Raw genomic sequence first — 27,687 nt, 5'->3', positions numbered from 1 at the left:
TAATTACTGGAGTTATTACCCTTGGTTTCATTAATGCGATGCATGCGTTCCATGATGTTGTATTGCACTCATTGATCTACCAGTTATGTTGAATGATTTCTCTTTTAATATCAATTACTCACAAATACTTCATATATTTCAATCATACAAACAACTGCTCATTCAATGTGTGACGGGCGTATTATATACCGCTCGCGGTAACCTTGTTTTTTAATTGCTTTCTCGCCGGAGCTCTGCCAATTTTTCTCGCCGTTGTAAAAATTTTGCTCTGGTTTAGTCCCTCCCACCGAGGTACATCAGTAGTGTGTGACAGGCCCTTTACACAGTATGTTTTAATTTGGGTTAGAACTGTAATATTTATAACACATCAAATTCTGCAAGTTCATAATCGGATTTAGCAAGACAGTTGCTGAGTTACTTCAAATCTAGAAGTAATTTTAATTTCTGAAGGAGTTATTGATTTCAAAGTAAAGTAGCAAATATTTAGAATCTGGATTCCTTTTGCAACAGGACCTAGAGAAGGAGCTGGGGAGGGTGCTACAAGGGGACACTGAGGAAATCCTACAGGGGCTGCTACAGACCCCAGCTGAGTATGATGCTTACAGTATACACGAGGCCTTGGACGGAATGGGCATAAGGGATGGCACACTGATAGGTATCATTGTCACCCGTGACAAACAGGTAAGTGACACTGATCGGGACATCACCTGTGGATAAAGTGACTCAACTGACCAATAACACTGATCTGTCAGATGTGTGATGGTGAAGTAAAGGGACGTTCACATGGAATGTTTTTATTCTGATCCTGCTGTGGGATGGGGAAGGTCAGGTTAGGGTTGGGCTCATTGTGGTAGAACAACAAATATGCTATTCCTGCTGCATACTTGTAACTCTCCCTTTTTAGGAGGGAGACTCCCTATTTAGGGGGGAGACTCCCTTTTTAGGAGGGAGACTTCCTATTTAGGAGGGAGACCTCCGATTTTGGAGCCTTAAAATAAGTATTTTCAACCAGTGAATTTGCTTAACTGTTCCTATATACTAATTAAGATATAAAGATTTCATCTGAAAGAACAACTCAAAATATGTCATTTTAAAGGGTTATTTTGTCTCTAGGGGGTGTATACACACCTATTATTTGTCTCTAGGGGGTGTATACACACCTATTATTCTGTCTCTAGGGGGTGTATACACACCTATTATTCTGTCTCTAGGGGGTGTATACACACCTATTATTTGTCTCTAGGGGGTGTATACACACCTATTATTTGTCTCTAGGGGGTGTATACACACCTATTATTCTGTCTCTAGGGGGTGTATACACACCTATTATTCTGTCTCTAGGGGGTGTATACACACCTATTATTTGTCTCTAGGGGGTGTATACACACCTATTATTCTGTCTCTAGGGGGTGTATACACACCTATTATTCTGTCTCTAGGGGGTGTATACACACCTATTATTTGTCTCTAGGGGGTGTATACACACCTATTATTCTGTCTCTAGGGGGTGTATACACACCTATTATTTTTTCTCTAGGGGGTGTATACACACCTATTATTTGTCTCTAGGGGGTGTATACACACCTATTATTCTGTCTCTAGGGGGTGTATACACACCTATTATTTGTCTCTAGGGGGTGTATACACACCTATTATTCTGTCTCTAGGGGGTGTATACACACCTATTATTTTTCTCTAGGGGGTGTATACACACCTATTATTCTGTCTCTAGGGGGTGTATACACACCTATTATTTGTCTCTAGGGGGTGTATACACACCTATTATTTGTCTCTAGGGGGTGTATACACACCTATTATTCTGTCTCTAGGGGGTGTATACACACCTATTATTTGTCTCTAGGGGGTGTATACACACCTATTATTTGTCTCTAGGGGGTGTATACACACCTATTATTCTGTCTCTAGGGGGTGTATACACACCTATTATTTGTCTCTAGGGGGTGTATACACACCTATTATTTGTCTCTAGGGGGTGTATACACACCTATTATTCTGTCTCTAGGGGGTGTATACACACCTATTATTTTTTCTCTAGGGGGTGTATACACACCTATTATTTGTCTCTAGGGGGTGTATACACACCTATTATTCTGTCTCTAGGGGGTGTATACACACCTATTATTTGTCTCTAGGGGGTGTATACACACCTATTATTTGTCTCTAGGGGGTGTATACACACCTATTATTCTGTCTCTAGGGGGTGTATACACACCTATTATTTTTCTCTAGGGGGTGTATACACACCTATTATTTGTCTCTAGGGGGTGTATACACACCTATTATTCTGTCTCTAGGGGGTGTATACACACCTATTATTTGTCTCTAGGGGGTGTATACACACCTATTATTTGTCTCTAGGGGGTGTATACACACCTATTATTCTGTCTCTAGGGGGTGTATACACACCTATTATTCTGTCTCTAGGGGGTGTATACACACCTATTATTTGTCTCTAGGGGGTGTATACACACCTATTATTTGTCTCTAGGGGGTGTATACACACCTATTATTCTGTCTCTAGGGGGTGTATACACACCTATTATTCTGTCTCTAGGGGGTGTATACACACCTATTATTTGTCTCTAGGGGGTGTATACACACCTATTATTTGTCTCTAGGGGGTGTATACACACCTATTATTCTGTCTCTAGGGGGTGTATACACACCTATTATTCTGTCTCTAGGGGGTGTATACACACCTATTATTTGTCTCTAGGGGGTGTATACACACCTATTATTCTGTCTCTAGGGGGTGTATACACACCTATTATTCTGTCTCTAGGGGGTGTATACACACCTATTATTTGTCTCTAGGGGGTGTATACACACCTATTATTCTGTCTCTAGGGGGTGTATACACACCTATTATTCTGTCTCTAGGGGGTGTATACACACCTATTATTTGTCTCTAGGGGGTGTATACACACCTATTATTCTGTCTCTAGGGGGTGTATACACACCTATTATTCTGTCTCTAGGGGGTGTATACACACCTATTATTTGTCTCTAGGGGGTGTATACACACCTATTATTCTGTCTCTAGGGGGTGTATACACACCTATTATTCTGTCTCTAGGGGGTGTATACACACCTATTATTTGTCTCTAGGGGGTGTATACACACCTATTATTCTGTCTCTAGGGGGTGTATACACACCTATTATTTGTCTCTAGGGGGTGTATACACACCTATTATTCTGTCTCTAGGGGGTGTATACACACCTATTATTTGTCTCTAGGGGGTGTATACACACCTATTATTCTGTCTCTAGGGGGTGTATACACACCTATTATTTGTCTCTAGGGGGTGTATACACACCTATTATTTGTCTCTAGGGGGTGTATACACACCTATTATTCTGTCTCTAGGGGGTGTATACACACCTATTATTTGTCTCTAGGGGGTGTATACACACCTATTATTTGTCTCTAGGGGGTGTATACACACCTATTATTCTGTCTCTAGGGGGTGTATACACACCTATTATTCGTTCTCTAGGGGGTGTATACACACCTATTATTTGTCTCTAGGGGGTGTATACACACCTATTATTCTGTCTCTAGGGGGTGTATACACACCTATTATTTGTCTCTAGGGGGTGTATACACACCTATTATTTGTCTCTAGGGGGTGTATACACACCTATTATTCTGTCTCTAGGGGGTGTATACACACCTATTATTTTTCTCTAGGGGGTGTATACACACCTATTATTTGTCTCTAGGGGGTGTATACACACCTATTATTCTGTCTCTAGGGGGTGTATACACACCTATTATTTGTTTCTAGGGGGTGTATACACACCTATTATTTGTTTTAATATCAAGTATGCAGAGTCTCCCCCATGGAAATTTTTTAAAAAAAATGGCAAGTACGCTGCTGCATGTTTTACTTCTATATATTCTGCATTGAAGCAGTATTACCTGGTAATTGATTATGACAGTGGCATAATAGGTATATGTATATATAGAACTCAGCCAGCCAGAGGACAACCCACATCACTATTTCAAATAACTGTTTGTCCTTGAAAATTCAATCTGGATATGTCGGCTTGAAATAGATGTTTAGATTTGGCCCTGGAGCCTTTTATATTTGTCTACGCTCGGAGCTTCTCTCCTGGGGATGGGTGTTGGTACAACATTAGATACATGTGGTTACACTGACACTAAGTTACCTTTAAGTTGGCGATATAACGGTTTACCACTATCATATAATTTACAAATACAAAACAAAAACATATCTTTAACAAATAAAGTGGGCGTATATTGATGGATGCAGATTTTAATGTGTTTGGTAAGACATCTATCTGGTAAAAATTACAAACCATGATGTTTTATTTATACTTTCAGGAAAAGAAGGCAATAGCTGATCAATACAAAAAAGGTTGGTTACATATATTTTTTTCTCTCTGAAATTCAGAAAAGAAAGGAAAATATTTTTAACAGCCATAGAAAATCATTGTTTTTAAGGTTTGTGTTTTACCCAAGGGACGTGTCTATGATTTCTCTCACAAAGCGGGAGCTCCTTTATTGTGTGGGGAACTCAGCCAAAACTGTATGTAATTTGTAGCTATAAGTTGAAAGACTTAAGACCCATAATTATTTGTCTTCAGCATACACAGACAAATTGAGATAGAAAGGTTGTTGTTTTGTGATCACGAAACAGACTTGTCCATGCGATGAATCACTGTCGTGTTTATTGTCCTAGCCTTACGACCGTCAGAGGTCTGATGATGGAAGGGAATGTTGTGTGGTCAATAACATCTATTAGATTGTGTTTAATCAAGTAGGGCTCAATTTTCATTACCTATAAATCACATCACTGTCCCTGACATAACCAGATTTCTATTAAGCTTTCCTTCAATGAAATCACATCACTGTCCCTGACATAACCAGATTTCTATTAAGCTTTCCTTCAATGAACTTTACTGTAATTTTATATGCCCATTAAATGGGGGTTGTAATATGTTTTCACATGAGTGGATGGGCATTCGGGTAGGCATACAGTATCTGTGCAGATCGATATACATTATTCAGGCAGACATACAGTATCGAGGCTGTTATAAGTATCCGTGCAGACATACAGTATCTGGGCTGGCATACAGTAACCAGGCCGTTATACAGTATCCGGTCTGTTATACAGTATTCATGCAGACATACAGAATCCGGGCTGGCATACAGTATCCAGGCCGTTATACAGTATCCAGGCTGTTATACAGTATTCATGCAGACATACAGTATCCAGGCTGGCATACGGTAACCAGGCTGGCATACAGTATGTACTGATACTGTATAACAGATTTTGAGTATCCGGGCAGGCATACAGTATCCGGAGAGACATACAATATACGGGCTGGCATACAATATATGGGCTGGCATAAAGTATCCGGGCAGGCGCACAGTATCTGGGCTGTTATACAGTATAAGTGCAGACATACCGTATCCGTGCAGACATACAGTATCCGGGCTGGCATACAGTATCAGGGTTGGTATATAGTATCCGGGTATGCATACAGTATTTGGGTAGACATACCGTATCCGTGCAGACATACAGTATCCGGGCTGGCATACAGTATCAGGGTTGGTATATAGTATCCGGGGATGCATACAGTATTTTGGCAGACATACCGTATTCATGTAGACATACAGTATCAGGGCTGGTATACAATATCAGGGTTGGTATATAGTATCAGTATCCAGGCTGTTATACAGTATTCATGCAGACATACAGTATCCGGGCTGGCATACAGTAACCAGGCTGGCATACAGTATGTACTGATACTGTATAACAGATTTTGAGTATCCGGGCAGGCAAACAGTATCCGGAGAGACATACAGTATACGGGCTGGCATACAATATACTGGCTGGCATAAAGTATCCGGGCAGGAGCACAGTATCTGGGCTGTTATACAGTATACGTGCAGACATACCGTATCCGTGCAGACATACAGTATACGGGCTGGCATACAGTATCAGGGTTGGTATATAGTATCCGGGTATGCATACAGTATTTGGGCAGACATACCGTATCCGTACAGACATACAGTATCAGGGCTGGTATACAGTATCAGGGTTGGTAGATAGTATCCGGGTATGCATACAGTATTTGGGTAGACATACCGTATCCGTGCAGACATACAGTATCAGGGCTGGTATATAGTATCCGGGTATGCATACAGTATTCTGGCAGACATACATTATACATTGAATATTTTGAGTAATTACTGGTAAGGATTAACTTCAAACTTTATACAGTAAGAAGTCAAATTACTATGACTGCTATTATTTGACCATAGTTTTTGGAATTTTTGCCTTTGAAGGAATTTTGTGTACATTGCCAACTCAAAGTAATATTTAGTAATTTCACGAAAGGATTTTTCCAAACCTCTTCAAAAATTAATTACTAAGAAATCTAGGAAAAGTTTGATTACAACTTTTATCTGACCTTAATTTTTTGGATTTGTGGCCCATATAAGATTTTCACACACAATGTGCTGAATATATTGAGTAATTATGAACAAATTATCATGACACTTTATAACAAGGTTAATTGCCAACAGAGTTTAATTGGTAGAATTTGGTATTGGGGGCTGCTTTTTGTAAAGCCCTGCATCAGGTGCAGGTGTCTTATATTATTTTATTATACCTCTACTTTATTTACTCTATATAAAAGTTATTGGTTAAATCGAATATATCCCCACTTTTGCCTGACTGTGTTTTAGTCATGTGTGTTAGTCTGGGAACTAAAACACACCTACACTCGGGTGTTTCCGCTGAGCCAATCAGGCAAGAGGTGGGCGGAGCTTGTTCCCGAACTCGGAACCGACGCGCGAGGTGGGCGGAGCTTGCTACCGAACTTGGAAGCATTTTTGGTTCCATTGTGATCTACAGCTTATGGTTTACAAATAATTTCTAGTTAAAACTGTCTCTGCAGTGTATGTGTATCGGTATAATAAAACGGTTAAAGTATGGGGTTGAGGGATGTTAGCAAGTTTCTGGTGTCCCTTGACCATGCCTATTTCCCTCGGCTTTGCCTCGGGAAATAGACCTGGTCTCGGGACACCAGAAATTTGCTATATCCCTCAACCCCATACTTTAACTGTATAATACCTCTGCTTTATTTACTCTATATAAAAGTAATTAGTTAGATCGAATATATCCCCACTTTTGCGTGACTGTGTTTTAGTCCTGTGTGTTAGTCTGGGAACTAAAACACACCTACACTCGAGTGTTTCCGCCGAGCCAATCAGGCGTGAGGTGGGCGGAGCTTGTTACCGAACTCGGAAGCGCAGCGCGAGGTGGGCGAGGCTTGCTACCGAACTCGGAAGCATTCGGCTCCATTGCCATCAAAAGGGTAGTTGGGACGTGAAGCTATACAGCTTAGGGTTTACAAATATTGCCTAGTTAAAACTATCTCTTAAGTGTGTATCGGTATAATAAAATGGTTAAAGTATGGGGTTGAGGGATATAGCAAGTTTCTGGTGTCCCTTGACCATGCCCATTTCACTCGGCTTCGCCTCGGGAAAGAGACCTGGTCTCGGGACACAAGAAACTTGCTATATCCCTCAATCCCATACTTTAACTGTATAATAAATGCAGAGATATTCTCAGAAAGCTTGAGACTTATCTTTTTTGAAATTCAACATGGGGATACACTGTCATATGCAAAAGGGGTTTAAAAAAATTGTTTAAGGTCACGATCACTGACTAAAAATAGACCAGGGGAGGTACGGACAAGCATTTTTAATTTATTGTGCCCAGCGCATCCTTGCAGTGGTTACTTACAACACATTTGTAATAAGCATATCTGTGCTCTGGAAATGGCTGACAATTGAAGGAATATTTAGTCAAAACACTTTTCAGTAATAAAGTATATATTTCAGGATTTTTCATGAAACAAAAATCTCTTTGAAGGCTTCAGGAAATTGGTCACCATGGTTGATCCCTAATACATTGGGGACTGAACATTGAATTTTGCATGAAATGGTATGAAAAACCTCGATGGTATACATGTACTTCAACTTCGCAAGTGTCCCCACATTGTGACCAGAAAAGAATTGGATAAAAGCTAATTTGTTTGTATCTGTTGTAAGTGAGTTAGTGTATGCATGGCAGTGTGAACAACGACATAAGGACATATTGTCTGGCTGACAAGCTGTGTGAACACCGACATAAGGACATATTGTCTGGCTGACAAGCTGTGTGAACAACGACATAAGGACATATTGTCTGGCTGACAAGCTGGGTGAACAACGACATAAGGACATATTGTCTGGCTGCCAAGCTGTGTGAACAACGACGTAAGGACATATTGTCTGGCTAACAACCTGTGTGAACAACGACATAAGGACATATTGTCTGGCTGACAAGCAGTGTGAACAACGACATAGGGACATATTGTCTGGCTGACAACCTGTGTGATAAGGAAACATCACTGTGACAAGAGTATATAATGAGTGCATAGGATATTGTCCCGTTTTCTATCTGTATGTTGACAATAAAACAGCATTTTAGCACCAATTTCCTATATTTTGACTCCTCATCTTGATTGACCAATAATTTATTCATGAGTTTTGTGTTAAGACATTGCTATTCTCAGACTATGATGTGTTCATTAGTGAAGTGTCATTTATCTTGGCTCTTCAGTGACAAGACTTGAAAGAAACAACCTCATTGCCTTCAACCAGCTCAGATTTATAGAATCCAGGCAGGGTATCATATCTGCTCTAGTCCTACTGTGCTCATAATCTCTCAGAAGTGGTGCTATGTGTGTTTGTCTGTCCTGATCCTCAGAAGTGGTGCTATGTGTATTTGTCTGTCCTGATGCTTTGTTTTGTCTGTCTGTCCTGATCCTTTGTTTTGTCTGTCTGTCCTGATCCTTTGTTTTGTCTGTCTGTCTGTTCTCCTGTTTTTGATATGTCCTGCCTGTTTGTCCTTATGCCTGTTTTCTTGTTCTCCCGTCTGTGTGACAGTCCAGATGCCACATTGTCTGTTCTCCTGTCTGTCTATCATCCTGTCTGTCCGTCTACATGCCACATTGTCTGTTTGTAAGTTCTGTCTGTCCACATGCATGTTTGCCTATTCTCCTGTGTGTTTATCTTCCTGTCTGTTTGTAAGTTCTGTCTGTCCACATGCCTGTTTGTCTATTCTCCTGTCTGTTTATCCTCCTGTCTGTTTGTCAATCTGTCTGTCCACATGCATGTTTGCCTATTCTCCTGTCTGTTTATCTTCCTGTCTGTTTGTCATTCTGTCTGTCCACATGCATGTTTGCCTATTCTCCTGTCTGTTTATCTTCCTGTCTGTTTGTCATTCTGTCTGTCCACATGCATGTTTGCCTATTCTCCTGTCTGTTTATCTTCCTGTCTGTTTGTCATTCTGTCTGTCCACATGCATGTTTGCCTATTCTCCTGTCTGTTTATCTTCCTGTCTGTTTGTCATTCTGTCTGTCCACATGCATGTTTGCCTATTCTCCTGTCTGTTTATCTTCCTGTCTGTTTGTCATTCTGTCTGTCCACATGCATGTTTGCCTATTCTCCTGTCTATTGATCCTCCTGTCTGTTTGTCATTCTGTCTGTCCACATGCATGCTTGTCTATTCTCCTGTCTGTTTATCTTCCTGTCTATTTGTCTGTCATCATGTCTGTGTGTCTGTCCACATGCCTGTTTGTCTATTCTCCTGTCTATTAATCCACCTGTCTGCTTGTCTGTCTTTTGCCTGTTTGTCTATTCTCCTGTCTGTTTATCTTCCTGTCTATTTGTCTGTCATCATGTCTGTGTGTCTGTCCACATGCCTGTTTGTCTATTCTCCTGTCTATTAATCCACCTGTCTGCTTGTCTGTCCACATGCAACTGTCTGCATGTCTGTCTTTTGCCTGTTTGTCTGTTCTCCTGTTTGCTTTAAGTAGTATTGTTTTGTAGACAAATCTGTATACCGTTTTGTATAAGCTTTGTTGAAGCGTATTGATGTCAGTGTGGGACTTTTGATGGTCACTTTCTGCTGTGTTTTTACTTTTATGCTCTGAACAGAAAAGTATTATATGTACCACTGCAGCTTTTCTTACATTATCAGTGTCCTATCTTTCAGTGTGCTTTCCTTGATTTACTTTTCTACTCTACATGCCCAAATCAACTGAAAAGGAATTACTTCCCATACTATATATGGTTGCAAACATACACTACTGGTGCATTATATATAATTAGTTGATGGATTTAGATGCGGTCAAATATATACGGTTTCTGTTTTGTTAATGGGTGTTTTTTTCAAACACTGCTCAGTACTGTTTTTAGTTTGTCCATCTGTCACACTTTCTGGACAATAAATTCCCTTTATATTCATGTAATTCAACTAAACAATGTATGCTTGCCTAACAAAGTTAAGTTTGGAGATGAGCAAAAAAATGACATATTTAATTAGGCTACATTATTGTACCCGGTGATACGATTCCTTTATTCTGATTGGCTGGCATGCTTCTGACAATGTTTTCTCTCAGTATCAATGGGAAATAAGCAAACTTGAGGTTTGCTTGCATTATGACAATAATGGGACTAGATTCAAAACAACAGATCAGCCTGTCAATAGTTTCTGAAATATAAGTTTAGCACATGCATGATGCTTGTGTTCGATGCTCAAGTTCAGTTTGAAGACTAGCAGGATCAATGCTTATTAAACTAGTCTAATGTATTCCCAACAAAAACTACATTTTGACCCAATTGAAAAAACCTTATTGATTGTTGTACTTTTAATGTAGTTACCGTACCTCCTCAATTCTGTTTGGCTAATGTAGATCCTGACATTACAGCTTTAGACCTGCTTGCATAGTATTTCAGTCGTCAAGGCGAAGATGACCTGGAATCTGATTCACAACTTTAGACAAGGTCATTTATAGTTTTCAAGTTACAGATGAATATGTTGTGATTGACAGCTTACAAGGCTGATGTGGAGAGTGAAATCAGAAAGGAGGATAGCGGCTCAGACTTCGCAGATATGTTGGTGGCGGTATGGTCAGGTGATAGGGAGACTGGACCGGTCAACCAGGCACAGGCAAAACAGGACGCAAACATGTTACTCCGGGTTAGTCACAGTCTGCTTCAAATTACAAATTATATGTACGGGTTATATATATAATTAGTCACAGTCTGCTTCAAATTACAAATTATATGTACGGGTTAGTCACAGTCTGCTTCAAATTACAAATTATATGTACGGGTTAGTCACAGTCTGCTTCAAATTACAAGGGTAAGTCACAGTCTGCTTCAAATTACAAATTAAAAGTATGGGTTATATATATAATTAGTCACAGTCTGGTCCAAATTACATATTATATGTACGGGTTAGTCACAGTCTGCTTCAAATTACAAATTATATGTACGGGTTAGTCACAGTCTGCTTCAAATTACAAATTATATGTACGGGTTAGTCACATTCTGCTTCAAATTACAAATTGTATGTACGAATTAGTCACAGTCTGCTTCAAATTATTTATACATCTAAAAGAAACTGCTAGAGTTTATATATATTTTGGATAATGTAAAAAAAAATCTAGAATGTTGTATTATTTATATTGAGAAAAAAAAATACATATTCAGGGCATATGGCCTTTCAGATTTTCATTGTATACATCTGTATGACATGTTTCTTTAATGCAGTATTATTTTGAATACAAAAATTAAATTATTGTCCTTTCAGGACGGTAAGGCAGTCCATCCTAAGGATAAAACTTACGTTGACCTAATGGTCAAATCCAGCCACGCTCAGGTGAAAGCAACATTCCAGGAATATCAAAAAGTAAGTCTGGATCATTGTTGTTCTGTTAATACAGATACATGTCTGAACACTGACACATAATTAATACTGGGACTGAGTAAATGGTCAATGAACACTTACACAGAATTAATTCTGGGACTGAGTAAATGGTCAGTGAACACTTACACATAATTAATACTGGAACCGAGTAAATGGTCAATGAACGCTTACACAGAATTATTACTGGCATTGAGTAAATGGTCAATGAACACTTACTCATAATTAATACTGGGACTGAGCAAATGGTCAATGAACACTTAAACAGAATTATTACTGGGATTGAGAAAATGGTCAATGAACACTTAAACAGAATTATTACTGGGATTGGGTGAATGGTCAATGACAATGAACACTTACACAGAATCAATACTGGGACTGAGTAAATGATCAATGAACACTTTCACATAATTTATACTGGGACTGAGTAAATGATCAATGAACACTTTCACATAATTTATACTGGGACTGAGTAAATCGTCAATGAACACTTACACATAATTTATACTGGAACTGAGTAAATGGCCAATGAACACTTACACAGAATTACTTGGACTGAGTAAATGGTCAATAAACACTTACACATAATTAATACTGGAACTGAGTAAAAGGTCAATGAACACTTTCACATAATTTATACTGGGACTGAGTAAATGGTCAGTGAACACTTACACATAATTTATACTGGAACTGAGTAAATGGCCAATGAACACTTACACAGAATTATTACTGGCATTGAGTAAATGGTCAATGAACGCTTACACAGAATTATTACTGGCATTGAGTAAATGGTCAATGAAGACTTACACATAATTACTTGGACTGAGTAAATGGTCAATAAACACTTACACATAATTAATACTGGAACTGAGTAAATGGTCAATGAACACTTACACATAATTAATACTGGAACTGAGTAAATGGTCAATGAACACTTACACAGAATTATTACTGGGATTGAGTAAATGGTCAATGACAATGAACACTTACACAGAATTAATACTGGGACTGAGTAAATGATCAATGAACACTTACACATAATTAATACTGGAACTGAGCAAATGGTCAATGAACACTTACACATAATTAATACTGGGACTGAGTAAATAGTCAATTACAATGAACACTTACACAGAATTAATACTGGGACTGAGTAAATGATCAATGAACACTTACACATAATTAATACTGGGACTGAGTAAATGGTTAGTGAACACTTACACAGAATTAATACTGGGACTGAGTAAATAGTCAATGACAATGAACACTTACACAGAATTAATACTGGGACTGAGTAAATGGTCAATGAAACACTTACACATAATTAATACTGGGACTGAGTAAATGTTCAATGACAATGAACACTTACACATAATTAATACTGGGACTGAGTAAAAGGTTAGTGAACACTTACACAGAATTAATACTGGGACTGAGTAAATAGTCAATGTCAATGAACACTTACACAGAATTAATACTGGGACTGAGTAAATGGTCAACGAACACTTACACATAATTAATACTGGCACTGAGTAAATGGTCAATGAACACTTACACAGAATTATTACTGGGATTGAGTAAATGGTCAATGACAATGAACACTTACACATAATTAATACTGGGACTGAGTAAATGGTTAGTGAACACTTACACAGAATTAATACTGGGACTGAGTAAATGGTCAATGAAACACTTACACATAATTAATACTGGGACTGAGTAAATGATCAATGAACACTTACACATAATTAATACTGGGATTGAGTAAATGGTCATTGAACACTTACACAGAATTAATACTGGGACTGAGTAAATGGTCAATGAAACACTTACACATAATTAATACTGGGACTGAGTAAATGGTTAGTGAACACTTACGCAGAATTAATACTGGGACTGAGTAAATAGTCAATGTCAATGAACACTTACACAGAATTAATACTGGGACTGAGTAAATGGTCAACGAACACTTACACCTAATTAATACTGGGACTGAGTAAATGGTCAATGCCAATGAACACTTACACATAATTCATACTTGGACTGAGTAAATGGTCAATGAACACTTACACAGAATTAATACTGGGACTGAGTAAATGGTCAACGAACACTTACACATAATTAATACTGGGACTGAGTAAATGGTTAGTGAACACTTACGCAGAATTAATACTGGGACTGAGTAAATAGTCAATTACAATGAACACTTACACAGAATTAATACTGGGACTGAGTAAATGGTCAACGAACACTTACACCTAATTAATACTGGGACTGAGTAAATGGTCAATGAAACACTTACACATAATTAATACTGGGACTGAGTAAAAGGTTAGTGAACACTTACACAGAATTAATACTGGGACTGAGTAAATAGCCAATGACAATGAACACTTACACAGAATTAATACTGGGACTGAGTAAATGGTCAATGAAACACTTACACATAATTAATACTGGGACTGAGTAAATGGTCAATGAAACACTTACACATAATTAATACTGGGACTGAGTAAATGTTCAATGACAATGAACACTTACACATAATTAATACTGGGACTGAGTAAATGGTCAATGAAACACTTACACATAATTAATACTGGGACTGAGTAAATGTTCAATGACAATGAACACTTACACATAATTAATACTGGGATTGAGTAAATGGTCATTGAACACTTACACAGAATTAATACTGGGACTGAGTAAATGGTCAACGAACACTTACACCTAATTAATACTGGGACTGAGTAAATGGTCAATGAACACTTACACAGAATTAATACTGGGACTGAGTAAATAGCCAATGACAATGAACACTTACACAGAATTAATACTGGGACTGAGTAAATGGTCAACGAACACTTACACATAATTAATACTGGGACTGAGTAAATGATCAATGAACACTTACACATAATTAATACTGGGACTGAGTAAATGGTCAGTGTTTATGGATACAGTATGTGCTCCTTTGAGGCAAAACGCTGTACACCATCTTATTTAAACTTCTACTGACATTTAATGTGATAGCATTATCATATATATGTAGAGGGTCAAATCTTTTAAGAAAAATCTTCCCAACATTTTTCAATATTTCGATCCTTATTATGACATGATGCAAGATACCAAATATTCAATAATTGAGGCCATCCACTTTTGTTTATAAAAGTTGAATATGGAATTTTCTGTTGACAGTTAGCAGGACAGGACATTTACGCTGGACTGATCACAGCAGGCTTGGGTGAAGATGAGGATGGATACATAGCTCTGGGTAAGGGCCATAACTATCACAGATTTAGGTGTCACACCTCAATCTTTGTAGCATTTCTGTTACATGTTTTTGCATAAATAATTTGAATTTGATTTACTATTTGAATTAACAGATTCAGTATTCATAACATCTTTTGTGATGGCTTTGTTACCTGATTGTGAATTACTGTTTAGGACATTTTCAACTGTGAAATGTGTTTTTTTTCAGCCATGGCAGTACAGGACCCGCATGATTTCTATGCAGAGAAGTTAAATTCCTGTTTCAGCAGTATGGGTGTCAATGACAATATGCTCATTAGAATGACTGTGTCGCGCTCAGAGGTAATTTACTACACCAACCAGATACCTATCACATTGCAACAACGCTTTTATTTCAATGCTGAAAGGGAACTTAATTAAGGGTCAGAGCGGGAAATAAGAGGTTGAAACTTGTTGTTAAATTAAGCAAGGCTTTATGTAGCAAGATTGTTATTATGAACTCGTGATAATGTTACCAAAATGTCAAGATGCTTTCTAGTGTGAACTTCCCATGTAGATCTATATTATTCTCTCCCACTTCATTTTTTTTTGGACATGAACTTTAAATTCAAACGGTTTTTTTTCTGGACAGATCATTTTGCTGAGTTGACATTTAAGGTTCAAGAGAACTATTAGTAGTGTAATCCATTTACTGTTTACTTGACTTTGTCATCAGCCAACTGTCTGTATAATCCATTTACTGTTTACTTGACTTTGTCATCAGTCAACTGTCTGTATATTTGTCTGTAGTCTGAGAGTATATACAAGTGTATAGTTCACGGAAGGATACACATGCATTGTTGAGAATTACCAGGGTTTGGAGGCCCAGGGATTAAATCCCCAAACAAACAGTGTCCTCCCTGAAAAGGGCTGTTATACTGCACACTCACCTTTACTTAAAGGGGCTGTTATACTACACACTCACCTTTACTTAAAAGGGCTGTTATACTACACAATTACCTTTACTTAAAAGGGCAGTTATACTACACACTCACCTTTACTTAAAATGACTGTTATACTACACAATTACCTTTACTTAAAAGGGCTGTTATACTTACACACTCACCTTTACTTAAAAGGGCTGTTATACTACACACTAACCTTTACTTAAAAGGGCTGTTATACTACACACTCAATTTTACTCTTTACATTAATTAATGGCACATTAGTTTCTCTTAACAGGTGTTAATATATATCTTCTGTTATTGATTTGATAATTCCCTCCCTACCTAAGTTTTTCATATTCTCCTCGCCCACTCTCCTAATATCAACATTTGATTTTTGTGTTTTTCAAAATGTTTTATTATTACTGTGAGATCTTTTATATCTAATTATTAAAGAATGGCTGTAGATTGATTTTTACTTTTAAATTGGTTAGAATTGAAACTCTGCAGGCAAAAATCTTCCTGGTACATATTGTTGGATCTTGAGAATTTATATCTAGCTTGACTAAATGTTTACCAAGTTTCTATAAACCAGTAACAAATAACTTTTGTGTTGACAGAAGGACCTAGGAGACATCAAAGCGAGGCTACAGGATCGATACAAGAAGAATCTCTCTCAGCTGATCCGATCGGAATGTAAGGGCGATTACAAACAGATGCTCCTGGAAGTCGTTGGGGAATAAACTGATACATACTGTATTATTTGGGCAAAGAAATTAATTTAAACTGATCTTTTGCCAACATTCCTATGTTCGGAACATAGGATAAACACATACTTACACTTCCTGGTTTTCTGGACTGCTGTACTAAAGGTGTTGGTTAAGAGCAGTATTTATTACATACTTGGTGAATCATACTATAGTGTTACAGCCAGTTACAGACCCTGCAATACCAGGTCCTGTATTTCACATTGGTAATACAGTACTGTACGTATATATCTCAGTAACCAGATCATTTGAGGGATGTTTTCCACTGATCAAATCTACATATTGAAAGTAGAATGGGTTTCAAACATTTAACAGAGTTGTACGTGTTGGTACTGTATAACATGACAACATTAGTCAGTCCTCAACATTGTTTTGTCTGCCTTTGTTGTTGGGTTCAAGTTTTAGGGAAGCAAAGTGAACATCATTACAAGGTTATAATAAGTTATGTTTTTGCTGAAAACATGATACAATGTACATTGTTATAAATAATAGCTATAGGTATTTAATAAAAGCAATAATACTGTAATATTTATACCTTTTCTGACCTCTTTGTGCTTATCAAATTGAACTGATGTGATACAAAACTAATGTTACTTATGCAATAATAATGTAATTGATGTGATACAATATGTTATTATAATGTAACTTATGTGATAGAATATGTATTTATGATGTAACTGATGTGATACAGTACATGTATGTTGTTATAATGTAACTGATGTGATATAATATGTTATTATAACATAACTGATGTGATATAATATGTTATTATAATGTAACTGATGTGATATAGTATGTTATTATAATGTAACTGATGTGATATAATATGTTATTATAATGTAGCTGATGTGATATAATATGTTATTATAATGTAACTGATATGATAGAATAAGTATTTATGATGTAACTAATGTGATACAATATTATTAATGTTGACCTAAAATATATAATATTTATGCTACAATGTGACCTGCATTATAAGTTTGTTATATTTGTAGTACTTGTATTTTCTTATCCCTTCATCTTTATACAAAACCCACTCCCTGAAAGAATCTGCGAACTACCGTCATAAATGAAACGGATAATTGTAATTTCTATTTCATCCTAAATCAACCTTCACCTTTGATTTCCCTGTTTAGCTTATGTTTATATTACAATCCTTAAAGACCTGATCGACCAGGATCTACTTTTGTCTGTCAAAACTAAGTCAGGTCTTGTTTCTAAGAGTAATATTTGCTACTCAAATCTATCAGTCAAATTGATTTTTCGAAGCTGTTCTCTAAGACATTGATGTTTTTTGTAAAAATGTGACCTTTTGAGTTCTAACATTAAAGACATTTTTTATGAAATAGGATTTTTTATAGATAGAAACATGGTAGGTAATTATCGCTACCCGATAGCCGTGTTTACCACTACGGGGCTCGACTTTGTTGTATTTTTAGCTATGTTTTGTAGCAGAACAAAAGATCTGTATTACATTCAAACCTGTTACGTACATCTGTATATGTAAATTAGTTTGTATCTTTAGTAATACAATGTACAGGTATTGCATAAGTTACCCACCAATATCTAAACCTTAACAATGTCACATTTATTACTCTTACACTTACCATAGTTTATTTTTCTGTTATATTCCTATTTATTTGCAATATTATTTAGAAACATTAAGTGTTTATTTTAAATGTTAAGCTATATTATATTGTAAATATTGAAAGACTTTAAACCATATAACCATAAGGCATTTTTGTTATCATTGATTTTCACAGAATATATTTTAAGAATATGTACATGTAATATCCACAGTATGAACATCAGACCTGTGTCCCTCGGGTTCAGATTAGAGAACTTTAGGATTGTATTTTGCTGGTCATTTTCAATCATTGAAGTACATATTTTACTTATATGGAATGTGTTACAACCATTTGAACCAAGTATAAGTCACTGGTAAGATGACATTTTAGCCTGTCAGACTGGAATGGACTGTGATACTGATGTAGATTTCTGTTACAGATTATTATTTATACATTACTGTATCATACACCCAACAATTAAGAAATGCTAGCTGTTATAAACCATTCCTTGTTTTAAACTATGACCAGACATAAAACCTAGGAACACAGTACTTAACTGAACAAATTGAAGTGTACTGAACTTACACCTAGATGCAAGCTAACAATATATAGATAGACGTACCACCATTAACTTGTTTTATTGATTTCGTTTATGAGTGATGGACTGACAGACACAGTTTAACAATAGACCCGGTTTAACAATAGACCGTGATTAAACCAGCCACCACTAATCCACTTGTTACACTATCCATTTAATCAAATCAACACATTTGCAACAGAATGGAATTGCATGGTCCTGTTAACATTTAGGTACATGTACACTTTGTGGAATTTATTTATAGTTGTTGAGTGTGTTAGTAAATCAAGAAAATATGAACACAAAAGTCTAATGATCAAAATGTTAAATGTGTATGGATAGTTTGTCATTAACAAACATAGTGATGTGATTAATGTGATAGTTTCAATTGTGTCTTACATTTAAAAACTATTGTTTTTTTTTACAATGCTCAAAAATATGTCGCAACAAATATTTTCATCATAATTGTTTTTTAGTTAATTCATTTTCTATTTTCAATAATAAAACAAAAGTAAATAGAATTCTGTTTCAGTGTGCTTTTTAGCTTACTTAGACTGGAGGGACTTTTGAACTTATACTATGTGAGGCCTCTGTCTGTCAACATCTTCCTTTAAAAGCTTATTCCTTCTGAACACCTGGTCAGATTTTGACAAAAAATAGTTTGAAACATCACCAGGCCAAGGGGGACTCCATGTTTTATAAATGAACATTTTGGTCTGAAACATCACTGTCAAGATGTTGGCCTCCCTTGGGGCAAAGGATGAGGTTCAGTAGGGGAGATTGAGATAAAATCTCAAAAGATTATTTCTTATTTCTATAATAGGTGATGAGATTTGAACCATATTTAGTCTGATGCATCACCTGGTAAACAGGACTCATTGTTTTTTAAATGAAGAGTGTGCCTCCCAAAGTGCAGAGGATAAAGGTACAAATGTTCAACAGACAACTATAGAACTGATCAATGGATTTGAACCAATTTTATTATGAAACATCAATAGGCCAATTGAACAAAATGATAAAGGTGAAGTATNGGGGGGGGGGGGGGGGGGGGGGGGGTCTCTAGGTTTAATGATTTTAGAAAATTAGCAAAAATAGTGCCAATGACCCTCTTATGGGCTTTTAACTCATTTGAAATCAAAGATTTCTGCCTTGGCCTTTCATTGGCCAAAACATGTTCTTCTTCACAATTTTCTATTTTGCTGATTTCTCCTGGTCCTTTACCAACTATTGCTGTTTTTCGAACCAATCGCAATCAAAGATAGTCACGGCATGTACATTTTTAGACTACCTTTATCTGATGGTTGGCTAAAATATAGCCTAGGTGGTGTCAAGGAAGTGTCAAAAGGGAGAGGTCAATTGTCAAGGAAGTGTCCAAAGGGAGAGGTCAATTGCGAATTAAACATGCCAGTGGTATCCAAAAGGACTTGCTGATTACTGAACAGAACCAGAAGACTGCTATCTTGAAGGTGTGACTGAAATAAGACGAAAGAATTCTCCAACTCTCCGTGTATTAAAAACGGAAGAAAAATAATCATCCCCTTCCACCAGGGTTTAGCAGAGAATTCTCCAACTCTCCGTGTATTAAAGACGGAAGGAAAAATAATCACCCCCTACCAGCAGGGTTTAGCAGAGAATTTTCCAACTCTCCGTGTATTAAAGACGGAAGAAAAATAATCACCCCCTACCAGCAGGGTTTAGCAGAGAATTTTCCAACTCTCCGTGTATTAAAGTCGGAAGAAAATGATCATCCCCTTCCACCAGGGTTTAGCAGAGAATTCTCCAACTCTCCGTGTATTAAAAACGGAAGAAAAATAATCATCCCTTACCACCAGGGTTTAGCAGAGAATCCNCCAGCAGGGTTTAGCAGAGAATTTTCCAACTCTCCGTGTATTAAAGTCGGAAGAAAAATAATCATCCCCTACCACCAGGGTTTAGCAGAGAATTCTCCAACTCTCCGTGTATTAAAGTCGGAATAAAAATAATCATCCCTTACCACCAGGGTTTAGCAGAGAATTCTCAAACTCTCCGTGTATTAAAGTCGGAAGAAAAATAATCATCCCCTACCACCAGGGTTTAGCAGAGAATTCTCCAACTCTCCGTGTATTAAAGTCGGAATAAAAATAATCATCCCTTACCACCAGGGTTTAGCAGAGAATTCTCAAACTCTCCGTGTATTAAAGTCGGAATAAAAATAATCATCCCTTACCACCAGGGTTTAGCAGAGAATTCTCAAACTCTCCGTGTATTAAAGTCGGAATAAAAATAATCATCCCTTACCACCAGGGTTTAGCAGAGAATTCTCAAACTCTCCGTGTATTAAAGTCGGAATAAAAATAATCATCCCTTACCACCAGGGTTTAGCAGAGAATTCTCAAACTCTCCGTGTATTAAAGTCGGAATAAAAATAATCATCCCTTACCACCAGGGTTTAGCAGAGAATTCTCCAACTCTCCGTGTATTAAAGTCGGAATAAAAATAATCATCCCTTACCACCAGGGTTTAGCAGAGAATTCTCCAACTCTCCGTGTATTAAAGTCGGAATAAAAATAATCATCCCTTACCACCAGGGTTTAGCAGAGAATTCTCCAACTCTCCGTGTATTAAAGTCGGAATAAAAATAATCATCCCTTACCACCAGGGTTTAGCAGAGAATTCTCCAACTCTCCGTGTATTAAAGTCGGAATAAAAATAATCATCCCTTACCACCAGGGTTTAGCAGAGAATTCTCCAACTCTCCGTGTATTAAAGTCGGAATAAAAATAATCATCCCTTACCACCAGGGTTTAGCAGAGAATTCTCCAACTCTCCGTGTATTAAAGTCGGAATAAAAATAATCATCCCTTACCACCAGGGTTTAGCAGAGAATTCTCAAACTCTCCGTGTATTAAAGACGGAAGAAAAATAATCATCCCTTACCACCAGGGTTTAGCAGAGATTCCCCAACTCTCATGGTGATTATGATGTTATCTAATTGTCGACAGAGCCACAGGTTAGAAAAAGAAGCGTTTAGTTAGAGATCCTCAAGGTAGGGGAAGCCTGCTTATATCAATCTTGGAAGGTAAAGTTCAATGAAAAATGGGAGTAAATAAGGTACGGATGGATTATTGCTAATACAGATTAACGTAAAGGTGGATTATATTTACTGATATTTCAGTTAATGTGCAATGAGATCTATGATAATAAAATTAACGTACGCGGTAGTTATTAATAGCAATGCTAACGCACGGGTTGGTTATTAAATCAGTCAGAAAACGTTGATGTTACACGATTTCACTAAAATACAATTGACTGACTTAAAAACAAGCTTTATTATAGTGTTGTCATTGTATTTTTAGCGACCCTTCCTTCTCTCTTTCAGTCTGCCTTCTAAACAGTAATCGTCTGTGATACTACTTCCCCTTCAACCAGTTATGATACCCTCCCCTTACTGACAATCGTCTGTGATACTTCTTCCCCTTTAACCAGTTATGATACCCTCCCCTTACTGACAATCGTTTGTGATACTACTTCCCCTTCAACCAGTTATGATACCCTCCCCTTACTGACAATCGTCTGTGATACTTCTTCCCCTTTAACCAGTTATGATACCCTCCCCTTACTGACAATCGTGTGTGATACTACTTCCCCTTCAACCAGTTATGATACCCTCCCCCTACTGACAATCGTGTGTGATACCACTTCCCCTTTAACCAGTTATGATACCCTCTCCCTACTGACAATCGTGGGTGATACTTCTTCCCCTTCAACCAGTTATGATACCCTCTCCCTACTGACAATCGTTTGTGATACTTCTTCCCCTTCAACCAGTTATGATACCCCTCCCCTACTGACAATCGTTTGTGATACCTCTCCCCCTTTAACCAGTTATGATACCCTCTCCCTACTGACAATCGTGGGTGATACTTCTTCCCCTTCAACCAGTTATGATACCCTCTCCCTACTGACAATCGTGTGTGATACTTCTTCCCCTTCAACCAGTTATGATACCCCTCCCTAACTGACAATCGTTTGTGATACCTCCTCCCCTTCAACCAGTTATGATACCCCTCCCCTTACTGACAATCGTGTGTGATACTTCTTCCCCTTTAACCAGTTATGATACCCCTCCCTTACTGACAATCGTTTGTGATACTTCTTTCCCTTTAACCAGTTATGATACCCCTTCCCTTACCGACAATCGTTTGTGATACTTCTTCCCCTTCAACCAGTTATGATAGCCCTCCCCTTACTGACAATCGTTTGTGATACTTCTTCCCCTTTAACCAGTTATGATACCCCTCCCTAACTGACAATCGTTTGTGATACTTCTTCCCCTTCAACCAGTTATGATACCCTCTCCCTACTGACAATCGTGTGTGATACTTCTTCCCCTTCAACCAGTTATGATACCCTCTCCCTACTGACAATCGTTTGTGATACTTCTTCCCCTTCAACCAGTTATGATACCCTCTCCCTACTGACAATCGTGTGTGATACTTCTTCCCCTTCAACCAGTTATGATACCCTCTCCCTACTGACAATCGTTTGTGATACTTCTTCCCCTTCAACCAGTTATGATACCCTCTCCCTACTGACAATCGTGTGTGATACTTCTTCCCCTTCAACCAGTTATGATACCCTCTCCCTACTGACAATCGTTTGTGATACTTCTTCCCCTTCAACCAGTTATGATACCCTCTCCCTACTGACAATCGTGTGTGATACTTCTTCCCCTTCAACCAGTTATGATACCCTCTCCCTACTGACAATCGTGTGTGATACTTCTTCCCCTTCAACCAGTTATGATACCCTCTCCCTACTGACAATCGTGTGTGATACTTCTTCCCCTTCAACCAGTTATGATACCCTCTCCCTACTGACAATCGTGTGTGATACTTCTTCCCCTTCAACCAGTTATGATACCCTCTCCCTACTGACAATCGTGTGTGATACTTCTTCCCCTTCAACCAGTTATGATACCCTCTCCCTACTGACAATCGTGTGTGATACTTCTTCCCCTTCAACCAGTTATGATACCCTCTCCCTACTGACAATCGTGTGTGATACTTCTTCCCCTTCAACCAGTTATGATACCCTCTCCCTACTGACAATCGTGTGTGATACTTCTTCCCCTTCAACCAGTTATGATACCCCTCCCCTAACTGACAATCGTTTGTGATACTTCTTCCCCTTCAACCAGTTATGATACCCTCTCCCTACTGACAATCGTTTGTGATACTTCTTCCCCTTCAACCAGTTATGATACCCTCTCCCTACTGACAATCGTTTGTGATACTTCTTCCCCTTCAACCAGTTATGATACCCTCTCCCTACTGACAATCGTTTGTGATACTTCTTCCCCTTCAACCAGTTATGATACCCTCTCCCTACTGACAATCGTTTGTGATACTTCTTCCCCTTCAACCAGTTATGATACCCTCTCCCTACTGACAATCGTTTGTGATACTTCTTCCCCTTCAACCAGTTATGATACCCTCTCCCTACTGACAATCGTTTGTGATACTTCTTCCCCTTCAACCAGTTATGATACCCTCTCCCTACTGACAATCGTTTGTGATACTTCTTCCCCTTCAACCAGTTATGATACCCTCTCCCTACTGACAATCGTTTGTGATACTTCTTCCCCTTCAACCAGTTATGATACCCTCTCCCTACTGACAATCGTGTGTGATACTTCTTCCCCTTCAACCAGTTATGATACCCTCTCCCTACTGACAATCGTGTGTGATACTTCTTCCCCTTCAACCAGTTATGATACCCTCTCCCTACTGACAATCGTGTGTGATACTTCTTCCCCTTCAACCAGTTATGATACCCTCTCCCTACTGACAATCGTGTGTGATACTTCTTCCCCTTCAACCAGTTATGATACCCTCTCCCTACTGACAATCGTGTGTGATACTTCTTCCCCTTCAACCAGTTATGATACCCTCTCCCTACTGACAATCGTGTGTGATACTTCTTCCCCTTCAACCAGTTATGATACCCTCTCCCTACTGACAATCGTGTGTGATACTTCTTCCCCTTCAACCAGTTATGATACCCTCTCCCTACTGACAATCGTGTGTGATACTTCTTCCCCTTCAACCAGTTATGATACCCCTCCCCTAACTGACAATCGTTTGTGATACTTCTTCCCCTTCAACCAGTTATGATACCCTCTCCCTACTGACAATCGTTTGTGATACTTCTTCCCCTTCAACCAGTTATGATACCCTCTCCTTACTGACAATCGTTTGTGATACTTCTTCCCCTTCAACCAGTTATGATACCCTCTCCCTACTGACAATCGTTTGTGATACTTCTTCCCCTTCAACCAGTTATGATACCCCTCCCCTTACTGACAATCGTTTGTGATACTTCTTCCCCTTCAACCAGTTATGATACCCTCTCCCTACTGACAATCGTTTGTGATACTTCTTCCCCTTCAACCAGTTATGATACCCTCTCCCTACTGACAATCGTTTGTGATACTTCTTCCCCTTCAACCAGTTATGATACCCTCTCCCTACTGACAATCGTTTGTGATACTTCTTCCCCTTCAACCAGTTATGATACCCTCTCCCTACTGACAATCGTTTGTGATACTTCTTCCCCTTCAACCAGTTATGATACCCTCTCCCTACTGACAATCGTGTGTGATACTTCTTCCCCTTCAACCAGTTATGATACCCTCTCCCTACTGACAATCGTTTGTGATACTTCTTCCCCTTCAACCAGTTATGATACCCTCTCCCTACTGACAATCGTGTGTGATACTTCTTCCCCTTCAACCAGTTATGATACCCTCTCCCTACTGACAATCGTTTGTGATACTTCTTCCCCTTCAACCAGTTATGATACCCTCTCCCTACTGACAATCGTTTGTGATACTTCTTCCCCTTCAACCAGTTATGATACCCTCTCCCTACTGACAATCGTTTGTGATACTTCTTCCCCTTCAACCAGTTATGATACCCTCTCCCTACTGACAATCGTTTGTGATACTTCTTCCCCTTCAACCAGTTATGATACCCTCTCCCTACTGACAATCGTTTGTGATACTTCTTCCCCTTCAACCAGTTATGATACCCTCTCCCTACTGACAATCGTTTGTGATACTTCTTCCCCTTCAACCAGTTATGATACCCTCTCCCTACTGACAATCGTTTGTGATACTTCTTCCCCTTCAACCAGTTATGATACCCTCTCCCTACTGACAATCGTTTGTGATACTTCTTCCCCTTCAACCAGTTATGATACCCTCTCCCTACTGACAATCGTTTGTGATACTTCTTCCCCTTCAACCAGTTATGATACCCTCTCCCTACTGACAATCGTTTGTGATACTTCTTCCCCTTCAACCAGTTATGATACCCTCTCCCTACTGACAATCGTTTGTGATACTTCTTCCCCTTCAACCAGTTATGATACCCTCTCCCTACTGACAATCGTTTGTGATACTTCTTCCCCTTCAACCAGTTATGATACCCTCTCCCTACTGACAATCGTTTGTGATACTTCTTCCCCTTCAACCAGTTATGATACCCTCTCCCTACTGACAATCGTGTGTGATACTTCTTCCCCTTCAACCAGTTATGATACCCTCTCCCTACTGACAATCGTGTGTGATACTTCTTCCCCTTCAACCAGTTATGATACCCTCTCCCTACTGACAATCGTGTGTGATACTTCTTCCCCTTCAACCAGTTATGATACCCTCTCCCTACTGACAATCGTGTGTGATACTTCTTCCCCTTCAACCAGTTATGATACCCTCTCCCTACTGACAATCGTGTGTGATACTTCTTCCCCTTCAACCAGTTATGATACCCTCTCCCTACTGACAATCGTGTGTGATACTTCTTCCCCTTCAACCAGTTATGATACCCTCTCCCTACTGACAATCGTGTGTGATACTTCTTCCCCTTCAACCAGTTATGATACCCTCTCCCTACTGACAATCGTGTGTGATACTTCTTCCCCTTCAACCAGTTATGATACCCCTCCCCTAACTGACAATCGTTTGTGATACTTCTTCCCCTTCAACCAGTTATGATACCCTCTCCCTACTGACAATCGTTTGTGATACTTCTTCCCCTTCAACCAGTTATGATACCCTCTCCCTACTGACAATCGTGTGTGATACTTCTTCCCCTTCAACCAGTTATGATACCCTCTCCCTACTGACAATCGTGTGTGATACTTCTTCCCCTTCAACCAGTTATGATACCCTCTCCCTACTGACAATCGTGTGTGATACTTCTTCCCCTTCAACCAGTTATGATACCCTCTCCCTACTGACAATCGTGTGTGATACTTCTTCCCCTTCAACCAGTTATGATACCCTCTCCCTACTGACAATCGTGTGTGATACTTCTTCCCCTTCAACCAGTTATGATACCCTCTCCCTACTGACAATCGTGTGTGATACTTCTTCCCCTTCAACCAGTTATGATACCCTCTCCCTACTGACAATCGTGTGTGATACTTCTTCCCCTTCAACCAGTTATGATACCCTCTCCCTACTGACAATCGTGTGTGATACTTCTTCCCCTTCAACCAGTTATGATACCCTCTCCCTACTGACAATCGTGTGTGATACTTCTTCCCCTTCAACCAGTTATGATAGCCCCTCCCTACTGACAATCGTTTGTGATACTTCTTCCCCTTCAACCAGTTATGATACCCTCTCCCTACTGACAATCGTTTGTGATACTTCTTCCCCTTCAACCAGTTATGATACCCTCTCCCTACTGACAATCGTGTGTGATACTTCTTCCCCTTCAACCAGTTAT

General features: G+C 38.6%; 1 protein-coding gene across 4 annotated transcripts in view; it reads left to right on the top strand.

Annotated features, from left to right (window-relative positions):
- The window catches only part of LOC110462058 (annexin A6-like), a 133,897-nt gene extending 116,377 nt beyond the window's left edge, over positions 1-17,520 (top strand). For all 4 annotated transcript variants that reach the window (XM_021515841.1, XM_021515842.1, XM_021515839.1 and 1 more), the window contains 7 exons: positions 511-681; positions 4,371-4,404; positions 10,943-11,091; positions 11,707-11,805; positions 15,019-15,094; positions 15,302-15,414; positions 16,616-17,520. In XM_021515841.1, coding sequence (XP_021371516.1) covers positions 511-681; positions 4,371-4,404; positions 10,943-11,091; positions 11,707-11,805; positions 15,019-15,094; positions 15,302-15,414; positions 16,616-16,738 — 765 coding nt within the window. In that variant the 3' untranslated portion in view covers positions 16,739-17,520. The remainder of the gene's footprint in view (positions 1-510; positions 682-4,370; positions 4,405-10,942; positions 11,092-11,706; positions 11,806-15,018; positions 15,095-15,301; positions 15,415-16,615) is intronic.
- The last annotated feature ends 10,167 nt before the right edge of the window (positions 17,521-27,687 follow it).

This window comes from Mizuhopecten yessoensis, unplaced genomic scaffold, assembly GCF_002113885.1.
Source record: "Mizuhopecten yessoensis strain PY_sf001 unplaced genomic scaffold, ASM211388v2 scaffold10743, whole genome shotgun sequence".
Classification (NCBI taxonomy): Eukaryota; Metazoa; Mollusca; class Bivalvia; order Pectinida; family Pectinidae; genus Mizuhopecten; species Mizuhopecten yessoensis.
The sequence above is the reverse complement of the archived record's forward strand: the minus strand, read 5'-3'. Positions and strand labels throughout refer to the sequence as shown.